We start from the raw sequence: 16503 nt of genomic DNA, 5'->3' as shown, positions 1-16503 counted from the left end.
CACCTGCCCCAGCACAGCAGGCCGTTGGTGTTAAGGCCCCAGTACCCCTGTGGCTCCAGCTGAGACACCCTGAGCGCCTACTATGTGCACCCTGCAGCAGCTCAGACACACACCCAGACCGCTGCTGCTTCTGAATGGCTGCCTCCCCTTGCCATTGGTCAGTCCCTGACCCACCCCCATACTGTTGATCAGGCCAGACTGTCCATCACAGTGCCCCACCTTGTCTCTGGTGGAAAGGACTGGTATGTGACCAATCACCGCACCCCATCACTTTGTCTTTGGTGACTGGCCCAAGGCGCCATCATGCGATTCACTTTGAAGCAATCGGCTTTCTTCCATGAGATTTGCTATTTGAATGCTGGAAGAGAATGCATGTGCTGCTTTTGCATCAAGATCTGTAAGGATATAGGCTGAGACCTGCTGAGACATCATTCATGCTCCCCAGAGGACCTTGGGAGCCACACACAAAGGGGCCTGGGCACACCGAGGTGGCAGAGGGACAGAGGAAGCATCCTGATAGAGGTGGACTCAGTACACACACACACACACACACACACACACACACACACACACACCACGAATCCAGACACAACGCCTGGCAGAGGCCCAGGCCATGGCCGTTGTCTCAGGTCCCCATCTTTATAGACAAAAGCTGGGACAGAAGCAGCACGGGATCCCTCCTGCACTTGCACCCAAGAGTCAGGAAGGCAGGGTCAAGGGGGGACACGCTGGAATGCCAGCCCAGGCCTTCCTCCCGCTGACCCCCAGCTCCAACCAGGGCTGGCCGCAGCCTCCACATCAGCTCTGGTTTCGTGAACTTCCATCCCCGTGGGAGGCCTATACTCTCTCCAAACCCTCCTCCCTGGCCCCTGGCCTCTGATCTCCATTTCTCATGCCCTGCACTGTCTTCGCCCCCAAGAGCTAAAGACAGGCCACTCCAGGCCTATCTCCAGGAAGGAGAAAGTGGGTGTCGGCCAAGCTTGGCAGGGTATATCTAATCTTATATACCCCACCCCTAATTGCAGTATTGGTGACAATTTACCCAACATAACTCTTTTAAGCTCCCAAATGTCCAGAGGCAGACAAGTTGGGACAACCGCTTCCATTTGTGATGGGAACTGAGGCCCAGGAGGTCAAGGCTTGCCAGGCTGCTGAGGTGAGTTGAAGAGCTAGGTCTCCCAGCTTGTGGCTCATGTGCATTCCCTGAGGACCCCTGTGTTCTGCAGGGTGGGGGCCAGGAGCTAGCCTGAGGCCCCACCTCCCAGGCCCAGTCTCACTGTGGCTTTGAGGGGCCATCTCTGGGAGGGAATCAGGCCAGTCCAGATCCAGCCCTGGACAGCGACTCTCCCTATGGTCCCACTCCAGCTCCCTATTGTTTGTTTTCCCTGGACCTTTGGATTTGTCTCTCCAGGAAAATCTAAAGGGTGGGGAAGCCTGTTCTCCAGCCCCCCTGGGGGCACCCCACTCCTTCCAACCTCTTCAGGGAACCAGGCCCTGCTTCCCAATAATGATCCCGGGCTTGCATCAAGGCCCAGACCTCCTTACCAGCCCCGACGAGCACCCAAAGGGGCTGGACCAGTGACTTTCAGGGCATCTGCCTTCCCAATCTGATTGCATCCTTTCCTTGGGGCTGATTGGGCCAGCACCAGCACCCAGTCAGGCCAAGGTCGACTCCAAGGTCAGAGAACAGGCCTATCCTCCGTCTTCCTCTTCCTCCTGCTCCTCCACTCCTCCTCCTCCTCCCTTTCCTTCTCTTTCTCTTCCTCCTCCTCCTCACCGTGCTATTTAGACTCCACCTCTCTGTTGCCGGTCTGCATGGAAGCCTGGCTTTGGCCTCTACGAGGAGAGGAGCCAGGATGGGTCCTCCTGTGAGGAGGTACCTGGCACCCCCACAAAACCTCAAGACCCCCTTGTAGCCACAAATGCAAAGCAAACTGCTTTGGGAATTGGTCAGCTGTCCCTACCAGGGCCAAGCTAGGCTGTGGTAACTGGTTTATGCAACCTGGGGCCTCTCTTTAAGAGCTGGAGTACAAAGTTACTAGTACAAAATTAGACCCAGGGCTTTGCAGGGGCCAAGCAGTGAGAGACCCTGAAGCTGGACTGCTGCAACCAACTTCCTGGAAAATCTGCCTCTCTTGCTTTTTTCCAGGGGCACAGGAGTCCTGGCACTGGCCATCTGGGCCAGGAGGCCTGGAGGTGATTGGGTTGAGGTGAGACCTGAGGCCCAGAAGAGCTGGCTCAAGGCCTTGCAGCAGTTGGGGGCGAGCGCACACGTGGCCTGAACAGACACACAGCCTCCTTCCCACCATGAAATGCTCTCTTCTAATTGGAGGCCGTCCAGCTTCCTGTGAGCCTGGAGCCTCAGTCCCTCTCCAGTGAACCTGACTCTGAGTCCAGGAAATCCAGGCCTTGGTTTATCCCCCTGAGGACCCAGATCTCAGCTGATCTTCCAAGGGAGGAAGACCAGTCTGCAGCTATCCCCATGATGGACCCCCCTCAGGAAGCTCAGCCCAGGTGATGCCCTTCCAGACTTCTCCGGCAGAGCCCAACTAGGTCACTGCTATCCCTGAGTCACAGAGGAAAACGCGAGGTCCAGAGAGGGGAATTGACCCATCCAAGGTCAAACAGCCAGTCTCGGCAGCCATGGGATCCGAGCCCAGGCCTCCGCACCTCCCATCAGCAGGCCTCTGGAGCCTCAAACCTGGGTGCACCCCAGCCTCTGCCCTGCGCTGGGCCACCCTGGCCCTCCCCAGGTCCTACAGATAGCTGATGTGCAGCGCACCTGCCTTCTCTGCAGCTGCAGGCTCTTGGGGTAGAAACTGCTGCTCTTTGGCAGCCGCGCTGCTCCGTGGCTGCTCCTGCCTGCTGGTGCCCGGCTGTGTGATCTGGCTGACCCGGCCGTTCATCTCCCTGCCCGGGCCCTGCCTCCCAGCCCCCTCCCCGTCCTCCTCATCCTCATCCTCCTCCTCGGTCTTCTCCGGGGGCCCCGCTGCGGGCTCCTGGCTGCGCACGCGGCGGGAAGGCCTGAGCAGGACCCGGCGGAAGCCCTGCTTGAAGCGGTAGGACAGGAAGCCGTAGAGAATGGGGTTGGCACAGCTGTTGGCATAGGGCAGCGCCACCACCAGGAAGTAGAGGCCGAAGAAGGCAGGCTCCTCGGGCAGTGGGCACACCACGTTGACGATGTTGAGCACGTAGAAGGGCATCCAGCAGAGGACGAAGAGCGCCACCACGGCCACCACCATGCGCGTGACCCTGCGCTCCGAGTGCCGCCGCCGCTGGCTCGAGGGCGCCCACACCCGCCGCCCGGCCGAGCGCACCTTGACCAGGATGAGCAGGTAGCAGAGGCAGATGACCAGCAGCGGCCCGAAGAAACCCAGCGCGGCCGTGTAGATGATGAAGCCGGTTCTCCAGGCGGCCGCAGGCTCGGGCCACTGCATGTGGCAGGTGCTCATGCCCCGGGGCACGCCCGAGAAGACCACCACCGGCAGCACCACCACCGCCGAGGCCACCCAGACAGCGGCGCTGACCGTGCGGGCCACGGGGGCCGTGCGCCAGCGGGCTGAGCGGGTGGGGTGCACCACAGCCAGGTAGCGGTCCACGCTCATGACCGTGAGGCAGAAGATGCTGGTGAACTGGTTGATGCCGTCCACGGCCATGACCAGGCGGCACATGAGGGAGCCGAAGGGCCAGTAGGAGAGGGCGTTCTGGGCCGCCAGGAAGGGCAGCCCCAGCATGAAGAGCTCGTCGGCCAGCGCCAGGTTGAAGATGTAGACGTTGGTGACCGAGGGGCTGGCCGAGTGCCGCAGGACCACGTAGATGACCAGGGAGTTGCCCAGCAGGCCCACCACGCACACCACCAGGTACACCAGCGGGATCAGAATGCCGCGGACGGCCAGTCCTGCTGCGCTCGGGGCTGCCGACCCATTTCCCAGGGTGGCATCCGGGGGCCAGGCCAGGGAGGCGTTGCCGGGTTCCACAGTCATGGGCACCGGTGTGGGGGAGCCCGGGATGTCCATGGCCCGGGAAGCACGCTCGACACTCAGCTAGCGGCCTGCAGGAAGAAGCACACGGTCCATCACGCCAAGCTTGGAGACTCATCCAGCCCCCCCACCCCGAGGGCAGGCAGCAGCTCATTTGCTGCACAGGCCAGCCAGCAAGCCCCACCTTTCAGATGGGAAATCTTGGCTACAGGGTGGCATGGAAGGCTGGCTTGCCCCACTCCAAAGGGCAGGGACCAGCACCCTGGAGCCTGTGGTCACCCACACCCTGTCACCACCGGGGCACCCCAGGGGGAGCAGCAACATGTGGCTTCACCTGTGCACAGGGGACACCCCACAAAGGTCAGTGAAGGAGCGAGCAGATGCCTCAATCGGCCCTGACAACATGGCGCCTTTCCTCCACAGCAGCACTGTTCAAACGTTTTTGATACCAGCGCATCTAACGTTGCCACCTCAAGAAGTCACATTGCTTCATAGGACAGCATCTGCCCTTTGGGCTCGGGATCAGCCCAGGGCACAGGGTGTCAGGCGGCTCACCTGCTGCTGCAGGCTGAATGTGCTCCCCACCAAGTCACGATGCACCCCTAGCCTCCAGCACCGTGATGTGAGAGGTCATTAGGTCATGAGGGGGGGAACTTCATGGTGGGATTAGTGCCCTTATACAGGTGACCCCAGAATGGTCTAGGCCCCTCACGCCATGTGGCAACACAGATGGCGGTCTAAGACTCAGGAGACAGCTCTCCCCAGACACCGGATCTCCCGGCACCTTGATGTCGCACTTCTAGGCTCCAGAACTGTGCAGGAGAAAGAAATTTCTGTTTACACACCACCTGGCCCGTGAAACCCTATCACAGCAGCCTGAATGGACTAAGACTCACCAACAAGTCCTCCTCGCGTTTGAGAAACCCCTGCACATCACAGGTCCTTAGCCTGAAACCCTGGGCTCCTGGTAAAATTCGAAGGATCTGTGAGTTCCCAAAATGATGGTGAAACTCAGCATGTCCGTGGCCACTGGGCAGAGCCCAGAGCTCACATCTGAGTCCCAGTGCAGTTAAGAACCACAAGCACAGGGTGTTGCCTCCCCTGGGACCCAGAGACTTGGGGATCCCCTCAGCCCAGCCATCTCACTGTGCTCCTAAAAGGGACAAAGCTGGGAACCCTCCACCCCCATTTCACAGGCCAGGAGCCTGAGACCAGACCCAGGGAGTCTCTGCCTAAGTATCTAGCTCCCCCACCAGCCTGTCGTGAGCTCTCCCCATTGCTCCCCGGGCTCCTGAATGACCAGGATCATGGACCCAAACCCCAAGACATTTAGAGGCCTAAAAATAGAACTTTAGACACTTAAAACTGAGTTGTAGAGTCCTAGATTTTTTAGACTCAGTAGTCTTGAACCAGAGAATGTCAGGGTTCCAGGCTGCCTGAATCAACCCTTCTTAGATTGCAACTGTGGAATCTAGACCCTGGATGCCTGGCTTCCTCCGCCCAGGTCCCCGGCCCCCATCTATCTGCCTGCCTGTCCTGGGGCCTCAGATTCTCTTTATAGCATCCCCGCTGGGCAGCCAAGCCAACGCAGGCCTGCGGAGGGAGGGGCTCTCCAGCAGGAGCATGCTTCATTTCCAGGCTGCAGGATCAGATGCCCCCAGGGAAGCCTTATGGGGAGCTCAGAAGCCAGCCCCCCTCCCATACGTACATGCACATACACACACACACACACACACACACTCACGCACATACACACATGGGACCCTGCAGGAAACACCAAGTTCCCAGCCTTTGCACCTGGCCCTGGAAGCCTCCCTGCCTCCACCCTGGCTGGGCCCATCTTCCCTGTCAAAGTTGCCCGGGCCAGGCGCCTAGAGCAGGGAAATTACAGCTTTCCGGGGGCGCCAACCAGACCTGCAATTTAGGTGCTGCCTTTTCTTCCAGGAGCTGGAATCTGTGCATGATCTAGTTCATCCTCGGGGAGGAGGGACTTTTCTTCCCTGTCTGGTTTATCTTTGGCACAAGCTTGCCTGAAAGCTGGGGGCGGACTCCTCAGAGGACGGCTCTGGAGGGGAGGGGAGCCCAGCCAGGGTGAGTGGCTGTCCTGAGCCCACAGCAAATCAAGGTGGCTCCTCAGAGATACCCCACAGCCCCTCCAGTTGTCTGTCTCCCACTTCCTGCCCCTCTTTGGTGCAGGGACCCTGAGCTATTTATTTCTTTGATGCCAGTCCCTAGCGCGGCACCAGAAACACTGGCAAAGTGGCTGGAGCCAGCGCTGCAGTGAGGAGATTGGGACGGACTTTGCTCCTGGGCTGAGGCCTCAACTCACAGGGTGAAATCCTGGCAAAGCCCAGGCAGTAGGGACTTTAAAGAGGAGAAAGTTGAGGCTCAGAAAGGTTAAGTAACTTACACAAGGCCACCCAGCTGGTGAATGAACGGGAGGCCGTGATGCAAAGCCAGTTCAGTCTGCTCCTGAACCCACAACACCTCCTGGGCCTGATGGCTTCTCAGAAGGCCTGGGCTGAGAGGAATCAAGGACTAGGGCAGGGCTGGGCCAGTATCTAGTGAGCAGGCTGCATCTGCCTGCCCGCTGCTCCCCTGGGGCACCCCCAAGAGGCCCAACTGGTGCTAATCGGTGATCTTGGACCCACTCCCACTACAGGCCTGGGATTTGACCCCCAGAATTGCACCCCACAAACCCAGGTAGGAGGCTGGGCTTCGCCACAGAATTAGGCCATATTGCTGTGTGACCTCTGGCAAGTCAATATCCATCTCTGAACCTCATTTCCCTCCTATTAAAATGAAGACAGCATGCCCACCTTCCAGGCAGGGTTGTTGTAAAGATGAAGTGGGAGGGCTCAGAGCCCGGTGTCCAGCACAGAGGGGCTCAGGGGAGCTGGCATGTAAGCCGAGGAGGCCAAGCCTCAAGCTGCATCTGGTTTCTTCCTGCTCTGGCATTTGGCTGTTCTGAGATTCCCAGATTCTAGAACTGTGACAGGAGATTCCAAGATTAATGCCCCCCTCTATCTCCTGCTGCCCGCCAAGAAGAGGTCACGGGAAGGCCTCCCTCCTCCCTGGCCCTTCACCCTCTCCAGTCTCTCGGGTACATCAGGACAGATGGTGGGCTCCAGCACCCCACCCTCCAGACCTCCCCAGACCCCGACCTCCTTACCTGGCAGTGGGGTGAAGGCTCCCCTTCTCGCCACCAGGTTGGTCATCATTCTGCTGCCCCCTCTCCCTGCCCAGTCCCCCAGAGCGCCCCTTAGCTGGGGACCCTACACAGTGGCCACTTAAGGGCTTGCAGAGCCGGGCTCGCTCCTAGGCCCTCGGCCGCATGTCTGCCCACAGAGCCTCCCATCTGCTCTCCGGCCCTGACTTCCCACCCGCGCCTGGTGCGTCACCCCCCATCTACAGGACACCTCCTGGGGGGCGGGGAGGGGCACAGATGGGGGTCTGAGTGGGGGTGGAGGGAGAAGCCTCCTAGGGAAAAGAAAAGGGAACAGGGGGCTGCAAAGAGCCAATGGAAACAGAGGGAGGGGGGTCGGTCTGAGGTGGAGAGCAGGGAGAGGGAGAGACAGTGAGTGGGTGGAAAGCCAGAATGAGGGGGAGTGATGAGAACTGCGTGCTGAAGAGAGGAGAGAGCAGGAGAAGGAGAGAGAGATGCAGAAGAGAGGCAGGAGAGGGAGCGAGGAAGGAGAACGAGGGGGTGGCAGGGAGAGTGACAGAGAAGAATTGTGCCACAGATGGTGACAGGGGAGCCCTGGAAGGGGGGAGCAGGAGTGGGGGCTGCGGGAGGGGCGAGGGAGGGGCCGAGGGGCCGGAGAGCAGGTGCAAGGTGCTGGGTGTGGGAGGAGGGGTGGCAGGTTAAGGGAGGAGGCTGGAGGGGGACAGACCCTGTTACCGGGGAGATTTCAGCCACCCACGCTGGCCTTGGCTCCTGCAGAGGGCTGAGGAGGAGAGGGTGGTGCTGGGGAGCCGGGGGCCAATTGTCCGTGGCCAGACGTCCTCTTCCCGCACGTGTGCCTCGTCCCCCTGGGTTCCAGGGTAGGCTGGTGTGGGGTTCAGCAGAGCCGGAGCTGGGCCGGCCCTGGGCTGCAGGCTGACCTCACTGGCCAGAGGCGGGATGCCTGGCACAGGGCCAGTCCATGGGGGGCATCGCCCTGAGGCTGGCTGAGCCCAGAGAGCCGGAGGCAGGGCAGGAGGAGCACAGGGGAAGAATAAATACCGCAGGCTTTGAGGACCAGGAGCCAAAATGCCAGAGAACAAACTTCCTTTCTTTGTAAATTGATTCAATTTGATGATAATCAAGGACAATTTTTTGAAATACCAATGTGCTATTAAGAAGAGTGAAATTCTTTTGGGGGGGAGGGGATGGGGCAGCAACATTTTGCTAATAGGAATTATTAGGGTTTTATTGCAAATGGTCATCTGTAAAATCCAGTTTAAACTGGCAGGCTGTCCAAAAGCATCATCTTTGCCCACCTAGTTGAAGATGCTCTGCCTGGGGCCTGAGCACCAACCTAGCTGCGCTGGGGGGGGAAGGGGGGTTCTTGTGAAGGTCAAATGAAGGTCATGCCTGCCAGTTTGTCAGCCCCCATGCAGAGCTTTATTACAGCAATCTTGAATTCCTCCTTCTAGGGGCCTCCCCTGGTAGCGCAGCGGTTGAGCCTCTGCAGCACCAGTTCGATCCCTGGCCACCGGCGAGGGTCCCACATGGAGCGCAGACCTCTCCTGCCGCGCCCACTGCTCCCCTCAGCAGTGTGTTTCGTCAGTCTGCCTGTTCTGTTCCCTGCTCTGTTCCCTGCTCTGTTCCCTGCTCTGTTCCCTGCTCTAGCTCTGGTGAATTCTCTCACCCTCCCGCACTTCTGCTGCTCTCCATCTTCTGAGTCTCCCTCCAGGCCAAGCCTCACTCACCTCTTCTTGTTCCCCCTATTTCTGCCCTCACCTCCTATTCAGCTGGGACAGTGAGTTTGTTAAAAACAAGTCTCTCCAATTGCTTTCTCTTGGAGCCCACCCAAGGTCACTTGTTGCTGCGGAATAAAATCCACAGCCCCTACAGTGCCTGAGCACCCTGTCTCCACCTGCTTCTCTTCCTACTCGCCCCTCCCTCTCTTTCTAAAGCACCATGACCTTCATTCTGAACCTCAGCCCTTTGCACAGGCTGTTCCCACTGTTTATCCTTCAACAGTTTCAGGCATCACTTGCTCAGGGAAGCCTTCTCTGGAACCTTCCCATTCTCTGACACTCCCTCCTCTGGGCTCTCTTTTTTTATGTAATACAGTTATTTTTAGTTTATTTCAATTTTTATTAAAGTGCTATTTGTAGGCAAATATTAATAACCCATAGTAATAAAAAGATTTACAACAGAAAAAAAAAAAAAAAACAACCCAGCCGTCTCCCACAGCATTGATCCAGCCCCCTCCCAGAGGTAATCCCATCCTCTTGGCTGTTTCTCTTTGTTCATCTCCATCTTGTTAAGTATCAGGTTTATTTTTCTATCTCTTGATTCCCCAATTTTACCCATTATCTACTGACTTCTAATAATGGTAGATAAGGTCTTAGATTTCTCATCCTTTTCCCCATCCTTGCATTTCTTAATTTTCTGTTAAATGAAAATTCAATGTTTCCATTATTAATGCAATGTCAATATAATTTGCTGCTCAGTTAGCCTCATTTTTTCATTTGCTTAGTTTTTAAAAAAAACATGTTAGTTTTCTTGAACTAAATATGCCCATACATTCCTATAGCCTCACAGAAATCTCATAGTGGAATTTTCAGACTCTACCCTGGGTGGTAATTTTTTTCAAGACCCCTGAACTCCTCCCCTGTCCTTGCTGTCCTCTCTGCCCAAGCATAGCTGACACACTGCAATTCTCTCTTCACCATCCCACGAGGCATTCCCTTCCTTTTCTTCTCTGTTAGATTCTGTTTCTGGAATCCCATGTCTTCCTCTTTAATGGTTTACTCCCTTGTTTGGCTGGTGTACATCTTCCAGTAACTGCCGTGAAAATAAGCATGCTTGAAAATAGTAATTTGCCTTTCATCCTTGTTGGCAGCCTGGCTGGGTATAGAATTCTAAGTTGAGAGTCAAATAGTGGCAGGCATCAGTCCCTGTCACTAGCTTCCAGCTCTATTCTTATTCTCAATCACGTAAAGTAACTTTTTTCTTTATACTGGAGCTTCTAGGATTTTTGCTTTATCCCTAAATTTCTTAAATTTTATAACCAAGTGTTTTGGGCACTCAGTGTACTGTTTTAGCTTGAAGATGTTTTATTCTGTTCTGGGAAATAATTTTCTTCTGGAATGTCTATAATTTGGCTATTGGCTTCCTTTAATTAAATTAAATTAAATGAATCCTTTCATTTTCTTATTTTCTTTTATCTTATTCTAATTTTTGAGAGTTGTTGGGTTTATTTTTTACTCTTTTTATTTTCAAACCCTTTTTTAAAGTAAATATCATATTTTTAACTTCTACGAACTCATCTCTTTTTTTCTGGTTATTATTTTCTTATAGCATTCTGTTCCATTTTTGGATATAATGTGTTTTCTGATCTCTCTTGGGATAGCCATGATGATTTTTTTAAAGTTTTCTTTTGATCATTGCATTGTCTCTATTTCTTGCTAGTTTCTTTTTTCCTATTTATTTAATTGGGTCTCTTTCATATTTCAGCTTTCTCTTGTTATTCATTCTTATTTATACAATCATCTTTTGTTATTCATTCTTATTTCAGAATAAGGCATTAAAAGTCTGACTGGAAGCCCCAAACTGAAAGACAGGAATTGCCAATAATGAACCTCTCTGTATGGAAAACTGGATTTTTAAAACTTATTTGTTTGTTTGTTTGTTTGTTTTTGTCAAAGTCACCCAGATGTCAGCCTCAGTGAGACTGCTCTCAGGAGTTGTTGGGTCCTGTCCACAGATTCCTGTCTGGGATGAGTGGGTGCTGGGTGCTAATGCTGGGGGGAAAAGGTGTTCTGAACAAACTCCACAAATAGGTTTTATTGACCCCACCCCCACCCCAGACCAAAGAGATCCAAGACACCAAGGACTATAAATCCCATAATGCCGTCACCACTGAAGGGAGGATGCTGGGAACTGAGGATGGAATCAAGCAGCCAGGCTTGATATATAACCAGACATGTGGGCCTTGGGGGTGCTTGGTTTTTCATTAGCTTTCAGCATACTATTGGGGTTCCAGCTCAGTGGAACTGGTAAGAGGCATTCACCAATTTATCTCTCTCTTTCTCCCTGAGTTATGCATTTCTTCATTTCCCCTTTTTTGTAAACAAACCTTTTATTACCCTTTGTGTGTTCCTGCAATTGAGTCTCGTTATAAGTCCCTTTCAAGCACTCAGGTGAGGGCCTCCCCGGTGGCGCAGCGGTTGAGCGCTGGGTTGCGAAGCTACCTGCGGCCTCTGCGGCGCCGGTTCGATCCCCGGCTGCTCCCCGGCCACCGGAGGAGGGTCCCACATGGTGTGCAGACCTCTCCTGTTGCCCGCTGCTCCCCTCAGCAGTGTACTTCGGTCCTTCTGCCTGCTCTGCTCCCCGCTCTGGCTCTGGTGAATTCTCTCACCCTCCCACGCTTCTGACTGTACCCAGTGCATGTATAAACCAAACAAACAAAATAATAAATAAATAAATAAGACATGCCTCTAGAAAATTAAAAAAAAAAAAAAAAAAAGCACTCAGGTGAGGACCCACAGTCAGGCCAACCCGTTTCACATTGGGGTTGCCATGTAACACTAGCATTCCTGAATGGGCCAAGGAACAGGGCTGGGGTACTCTGCAATAGTTAAACCTTCACTTGAGTCTGCCTGCATCATTCAGATATTGCTGTATAACAACCACCCACCAAATCTTTGTGGCACACAATAATCAGCATTTATTTGGCTATACATCTACAGGGTGGGGGGGGGGTTGATCTAGATTGCGAGGGAATAAGCAAATCTGCAGGCCTGTGGGTCAGCTGGACAGCTTGGCCTCATGTTTCTCTTATACTTTTGGAGTCATCGAGTTTGCCAGCACAGATTTTATTGGGCACAAGACAGCTTGCCCCGGAGTGCAAGCACTCAACTCTCTCCTTGTGCTGCGCATACTAAGATCCTATTGGTCACAAGCCAGTCACATGCTCAAGGACAGCATCAGTGGAATGGGGACGTATGCTCATCTTGGAGGTGGGGGTGGAGAGAGTGACTGCTAAGAACAATCCCCAATGATCAATGTGTGCTCACACCCCCATCCACTCTGTAGCTGGTGTCCTTGGGTACAGAGTTCTCTGCTTGGATTTTCCTGGCCTGCATTAGGGAGGGGTGGTTACTGCCTGAGAGTGCAGTGGGGAGGGCCTGGGGGGAGAGTTTCTAACTATTCCTTAAACAGACTTCCAAGCAGCACCCCCCTTCACCCCCTACTCCCCGCTGTTTTCAGCCTCCTGCCTCACCATCTGTGGTAACCGGGGTCCATAGTTTGGAGCCTCCTTTGGGTTGCGCAAAGCCAATTGTTTTCCATCTCTTCAGTCTCCTAACCCCCACCCCACCAGGCCACAAAACAGCAGGCCCCTAGGTTTGCCTTTCCTGGACTCTGTTAAATCATTTACCACCTCTCCATCTGCTCTCCGCTGCGGTTTAGTGCCGCAGGTGCCTCCTGGTTTCTTTGAAGATGAGAGTTTGTGTTTCTGTTTCGTCTTCTCCTTGTAGAGGCAGCTTTTCGGTGGGGGGAGGTGGCAGAAGCATTGCTGCTTGGCATCTTGACACCAGAGTGGCTTCATCTTGATATTGGGTAGATCGTGGCAGGCACAGCCCACCTCCTGGCAGGTGTTGATTTACATGTCCGTCTCCCCTGCTGGCCTCTGAGTCCCCGGGGAGTTGAGGGCTGGGTCTCGCCCCTCTCTGTACCTCTTTCTGTCCACACAGCAGGCACGGAGCACACAGGAACTAAATTGAACTAGATTTTACGAACGAGTGCTCCTCATTTCATCTTCCCTGAGGTCTTCGGAGGCCTTCTAGAACCATCTTAAATCTCTTTCTCCCTCCCCAGAGTCCACCCTACCTTGCCTCCCTGTCCTATGAGGCCTAGATGGAGTCCAGTGTCCCCAGCAGTGCATATTTCCTGGGAGGGGAGGATGAGGGGTAAGAAGGAGAGAGAAGCCATGGAAAGCAGAGAGAGCAGACACTCTGACTCAGGAAAGCGTGGTCCCAGGACGCCATCTGTGATCTGCGACGATTCTGGGACTTGGCGGGACTCATTTGGGTGGCTCTTCCTCTCCACGTGAGGTTAGCTGGGGTCAGAGTCATCTGGGAACTCAACTGAGCCGCCACCCCCAAGATAGCTCACGTGGATGAGGGTGCCCTGGCAGGACTGGCTGGCAGGCTGGGCTCAGCTGGGTCATTCTCCATGAAAGTGCATCTGCTTATTTGTTTCTATCAACACCCATTTACCCAGTATCTGCAAGGTGCCAGGGACTTGCTTGGGTCTTGTTTGATAAGACTTGCTTGGTAAGAGATCCAAGCTGAGTGCGTTCTCCCCTGGCTCTCTGCTGGCTCAACAGCCTCCTCACTGGACTGTGAGCCTCTAAGAGCAGGCCCATGCCTGACTCCCCCTCAGTCCCTATGTTTGGCACCGTAGCAGTAATGATTTGCTGAATGATTCAGTGGTGAACTGAATGAGCCCGTGATTGTGTAAGAGTTTTGAAAGCACCCATGACATCTGGGTGGTACAATTACATTTGTGAGGCAGAGCTGGCTTACAGGCAGAGAGAGCGGAGGCATGCAGGCCAGCGAGGAGAGGCCGCTGTCCTCGGGAGAGACGCAGGCCTAGAACAGGAAGTGGCAACAGGGCAGATATGGCGATGGGTTAAGTAGATGTCAGGAGGTTGAATTGTCCAAGCTTGGTGCAGTGAATGAGCGAGTGAGGGAAGGGGAGGCACCGGGGGAGTCTCCAGACCAATGCTTTGGAAGAAGGAACAGCAGCAGCCCGCCTTGGAGACAGAGACCCCAAATGAAACCGTCTGGGAAGTGCTCCCTTGCCCACCAGGTGATGATTTCATTGCAAGGGGCTGGGTCTGATGCACCCGAGCAGCGAGACCCAGCGCAGACCCAGGACTCGACGGTGCTTAGAAGGGCTTCTGTGAGTGTCACACGCTGTCGGTGCCTGCCTATGACCATCCGTTCTTCCTGTTTCAAAGCAGGTTCCTCATCCACTTCTCTCAAGGTTTCTCTTTCCTCTCAGAGAGGTCTCTGGTCCTCAGTCAATTTGCAGAACAGAAATGAATGACTCACCCCATGCCCAGAAACTGACAGGCACAGTGTTTCAGTGAAAAGAGCCTGGTCAAGGAGTCCTAAGACCTCAGTTCCAGATGCTCTCAGCTTGTAGTACCAGAAAGCCTGACCAACAGTGGGGGAAATGGTTTCATTTTCGATTTATACCCACTGCAAGTCAGTCATCGGGACTGGTTTGGTCCATGACCAAAGTAGTCATCCTCCATCCTCATGGGATCCAGGGATCTTCATGGACATGGCTTCGGGTTCATAAGATGACTGCTGCAGCTCCAGACATCTCATCAGCATCCATCAAGGAAGCAGACAGGGCAAAGGGTGGCATCTGCTGGGTCTATCATTTTTTGTGAAAGAAAACAAAAGCTTTCACAGAAGCCGCCTTCCAACTGACTTTCACTTATTCCTGGTCACCAGAACTGTCTGACTTTGGAACCACAGATGCAAAGCAGGCTGGGAAAACAAGTATTTTTTTTGGTCTGGAGCTAGATACATTGTTTCTCTGCACAAAAATTAGGATTCTTTTAGAAAAGAGGATGGGCGTGGTGGTAAAAGGTGGCAAGTCGAGTGTCTGCCTTAGCGAGCTGATCTCTAACTCCTGGGCCTCTGTTTCTGTTTTGCAAAACCAGGCTTGCTGGCCTTACTTATCTTGGGAGGCCCCAAGGAAGACTGAAATCCTACGTGCTCAGTGAGGCCACAAGTGGAGAGAGAATATATTTACTGACATTTATTGGTGTAAAGTAAGGCCTGAGTCCACTGGGGCAGGCCCAGGGAAGGGGCACATGGCAGAGGCCTCAGCCCACACCTGGTGTGCGGGGAAGCTTGGGGAGGAGAGGAAATTGTTCGAGGAAGAGAACTAGATTAGTTTGTGCAAAGAGCTCGGGTTAAAGAAGTGTCAACATGACTTTGGGGAACTGAGAGCTCGGTCTGACAGTGGAGATGTGAGTTCAGGAGGAAAGGGGTGAAGTGAGACCAGGCCTCTGGGATGATCCTGGAGGGGATGAAGTTTATCCTGAGACCCCAGAAGAACAGGGAGGAGAGGGAGGCTCCCCTGGGACTCTGGCTGCCTGGAGGGGGAGCCTGAGGGCTTTTCGAGTTTGAGCGTTAGAGGTGAGTCTCAGCCGTCCCCCCACCCACGTGGGTGTTTGTGTCATGACTGTGTGGGTTTTAAGGGGGTTTTGTTGTTGCTGTTTTTTCTGGTTTTTGTCTCAGAGAGAAGTAACTTTCAAACATAACAAGCTGCTCTGAGCTGAGACTAAGGAAGGCCACAGGGCCTCGCCCCTACGCTCAGGCCCTTTCTGAGGGAGCCCCACTGATTCCCACACCCCGAACAGCCGCCAGCACAGCATCGTCTTGGTAGATGAGTGGATGAAGGTAAATGAGCAGATGTGGTAAATGAATGGATAAAGTTAAGATAGAGAAGAGTGATCATCCGCAGGAGTATAAGGCCTGGCATTTATAAATTAGCAGGTACTAATGTGGAACAGACCCCATGCCAAGCCCTGACAAATTTCTTAAGTCTTCACAGCGCCCCATCTCTCTTTTAAAGAAATGTACTTTGCTTCATGCCTGCTGGGATCAGCATCGCTTCCCACACTGCTGAACACTTTCCTGTGACCTCCCATAGTGGAGTTGGGGGTTTCTGGTTGTTTGACACCCATGTTCCCAAATCCAAGAATTCCAGTCCCCGCTGGGGTGCTAACCCCTACACCCTGTGTGTGTGGTTTTGGCAAGGATGCCTCCACTCCAAGCTCTGCTGGAGCATGTCGTCCAGGCCTGACCCATCAGACCACATCAACTCCTGAACAAAAATGATTGGTTGAAAGGGAAGCCCAGGATCTAAGCTGGTCCAATGAGAGTGAGCTTTAATTGAAACTTTGCCTGGGGCAGACACTTGCTCTTTTTTGCTGAAATTGAACCTGGAAGGATAAAACCCTGAGTCAACTGCCTGAGAATGAACCAGACAGCTAACTGCAAAGCAAAGCTATACAGGAAAGTGAACCCCCTAATCAAGCTGCACCTGAAGTCATATCTTTCCAAATTTGAAACAGTACATTTATTTTCTGCTTAAGCAGGTTGATTGGGTTTTCTGTTTGCCATAGCAAAAAGTCCTGACCAGCAGGGTCTGGAAGTTTTAAGACTCACCGGCAAATGCAGCTTGTGACATGAAGGATAAAGCAGAAAGACATAAAGGATAAAGGAGTCAGCTAGACCCAGGCTTTTGATTGGCTGGGAAATGCCCAGGGAGAGTTAA

At 53.8% G+C, this 16503-nt stretch overlaps 1 protein-coding gene across 1 annotated transcript; it reads right to left on the bottom strand.

Moving 5' to 3' along the window:
- Nucleotides 1-2498: 2498 nt before the first annotated feature.
- SSTR3 (somatostatin receptor 3) lies at nucleotides 2499-4016 on the bottom strand (the record flags this gene model as incomplete). The annotated part of the gene is made up of 1 exon (XM_084254998.1): nucleotides 2499-4016. The coding sequence occupies one exon, from the start codon at nucleotides 4014-4016 to the stop codon at nucleotides 2757-2759; it is 1260 nt and encodes a 419-aa protein (XP_084111124.1). The 3' UTR covers nucleotides 2499-2756.
- Nucleotides 4017-16503: the final 12487 nt, after the last annotated feature.

Source organism: Talpa europaea, assembly GCF_964194135.1.
Source record: "Talpa europaea genome assembly, chromosome: 15".
Taxonomy (NCBI): Eukaryota; Metazoa; Chordata; class Mammalia; order Eulipotyphla; family Talpidae; genus Talpa; species Talpa europaea.
This window is presented reverse-complemented; position numbering and strand designations above follow the sequence as displayed.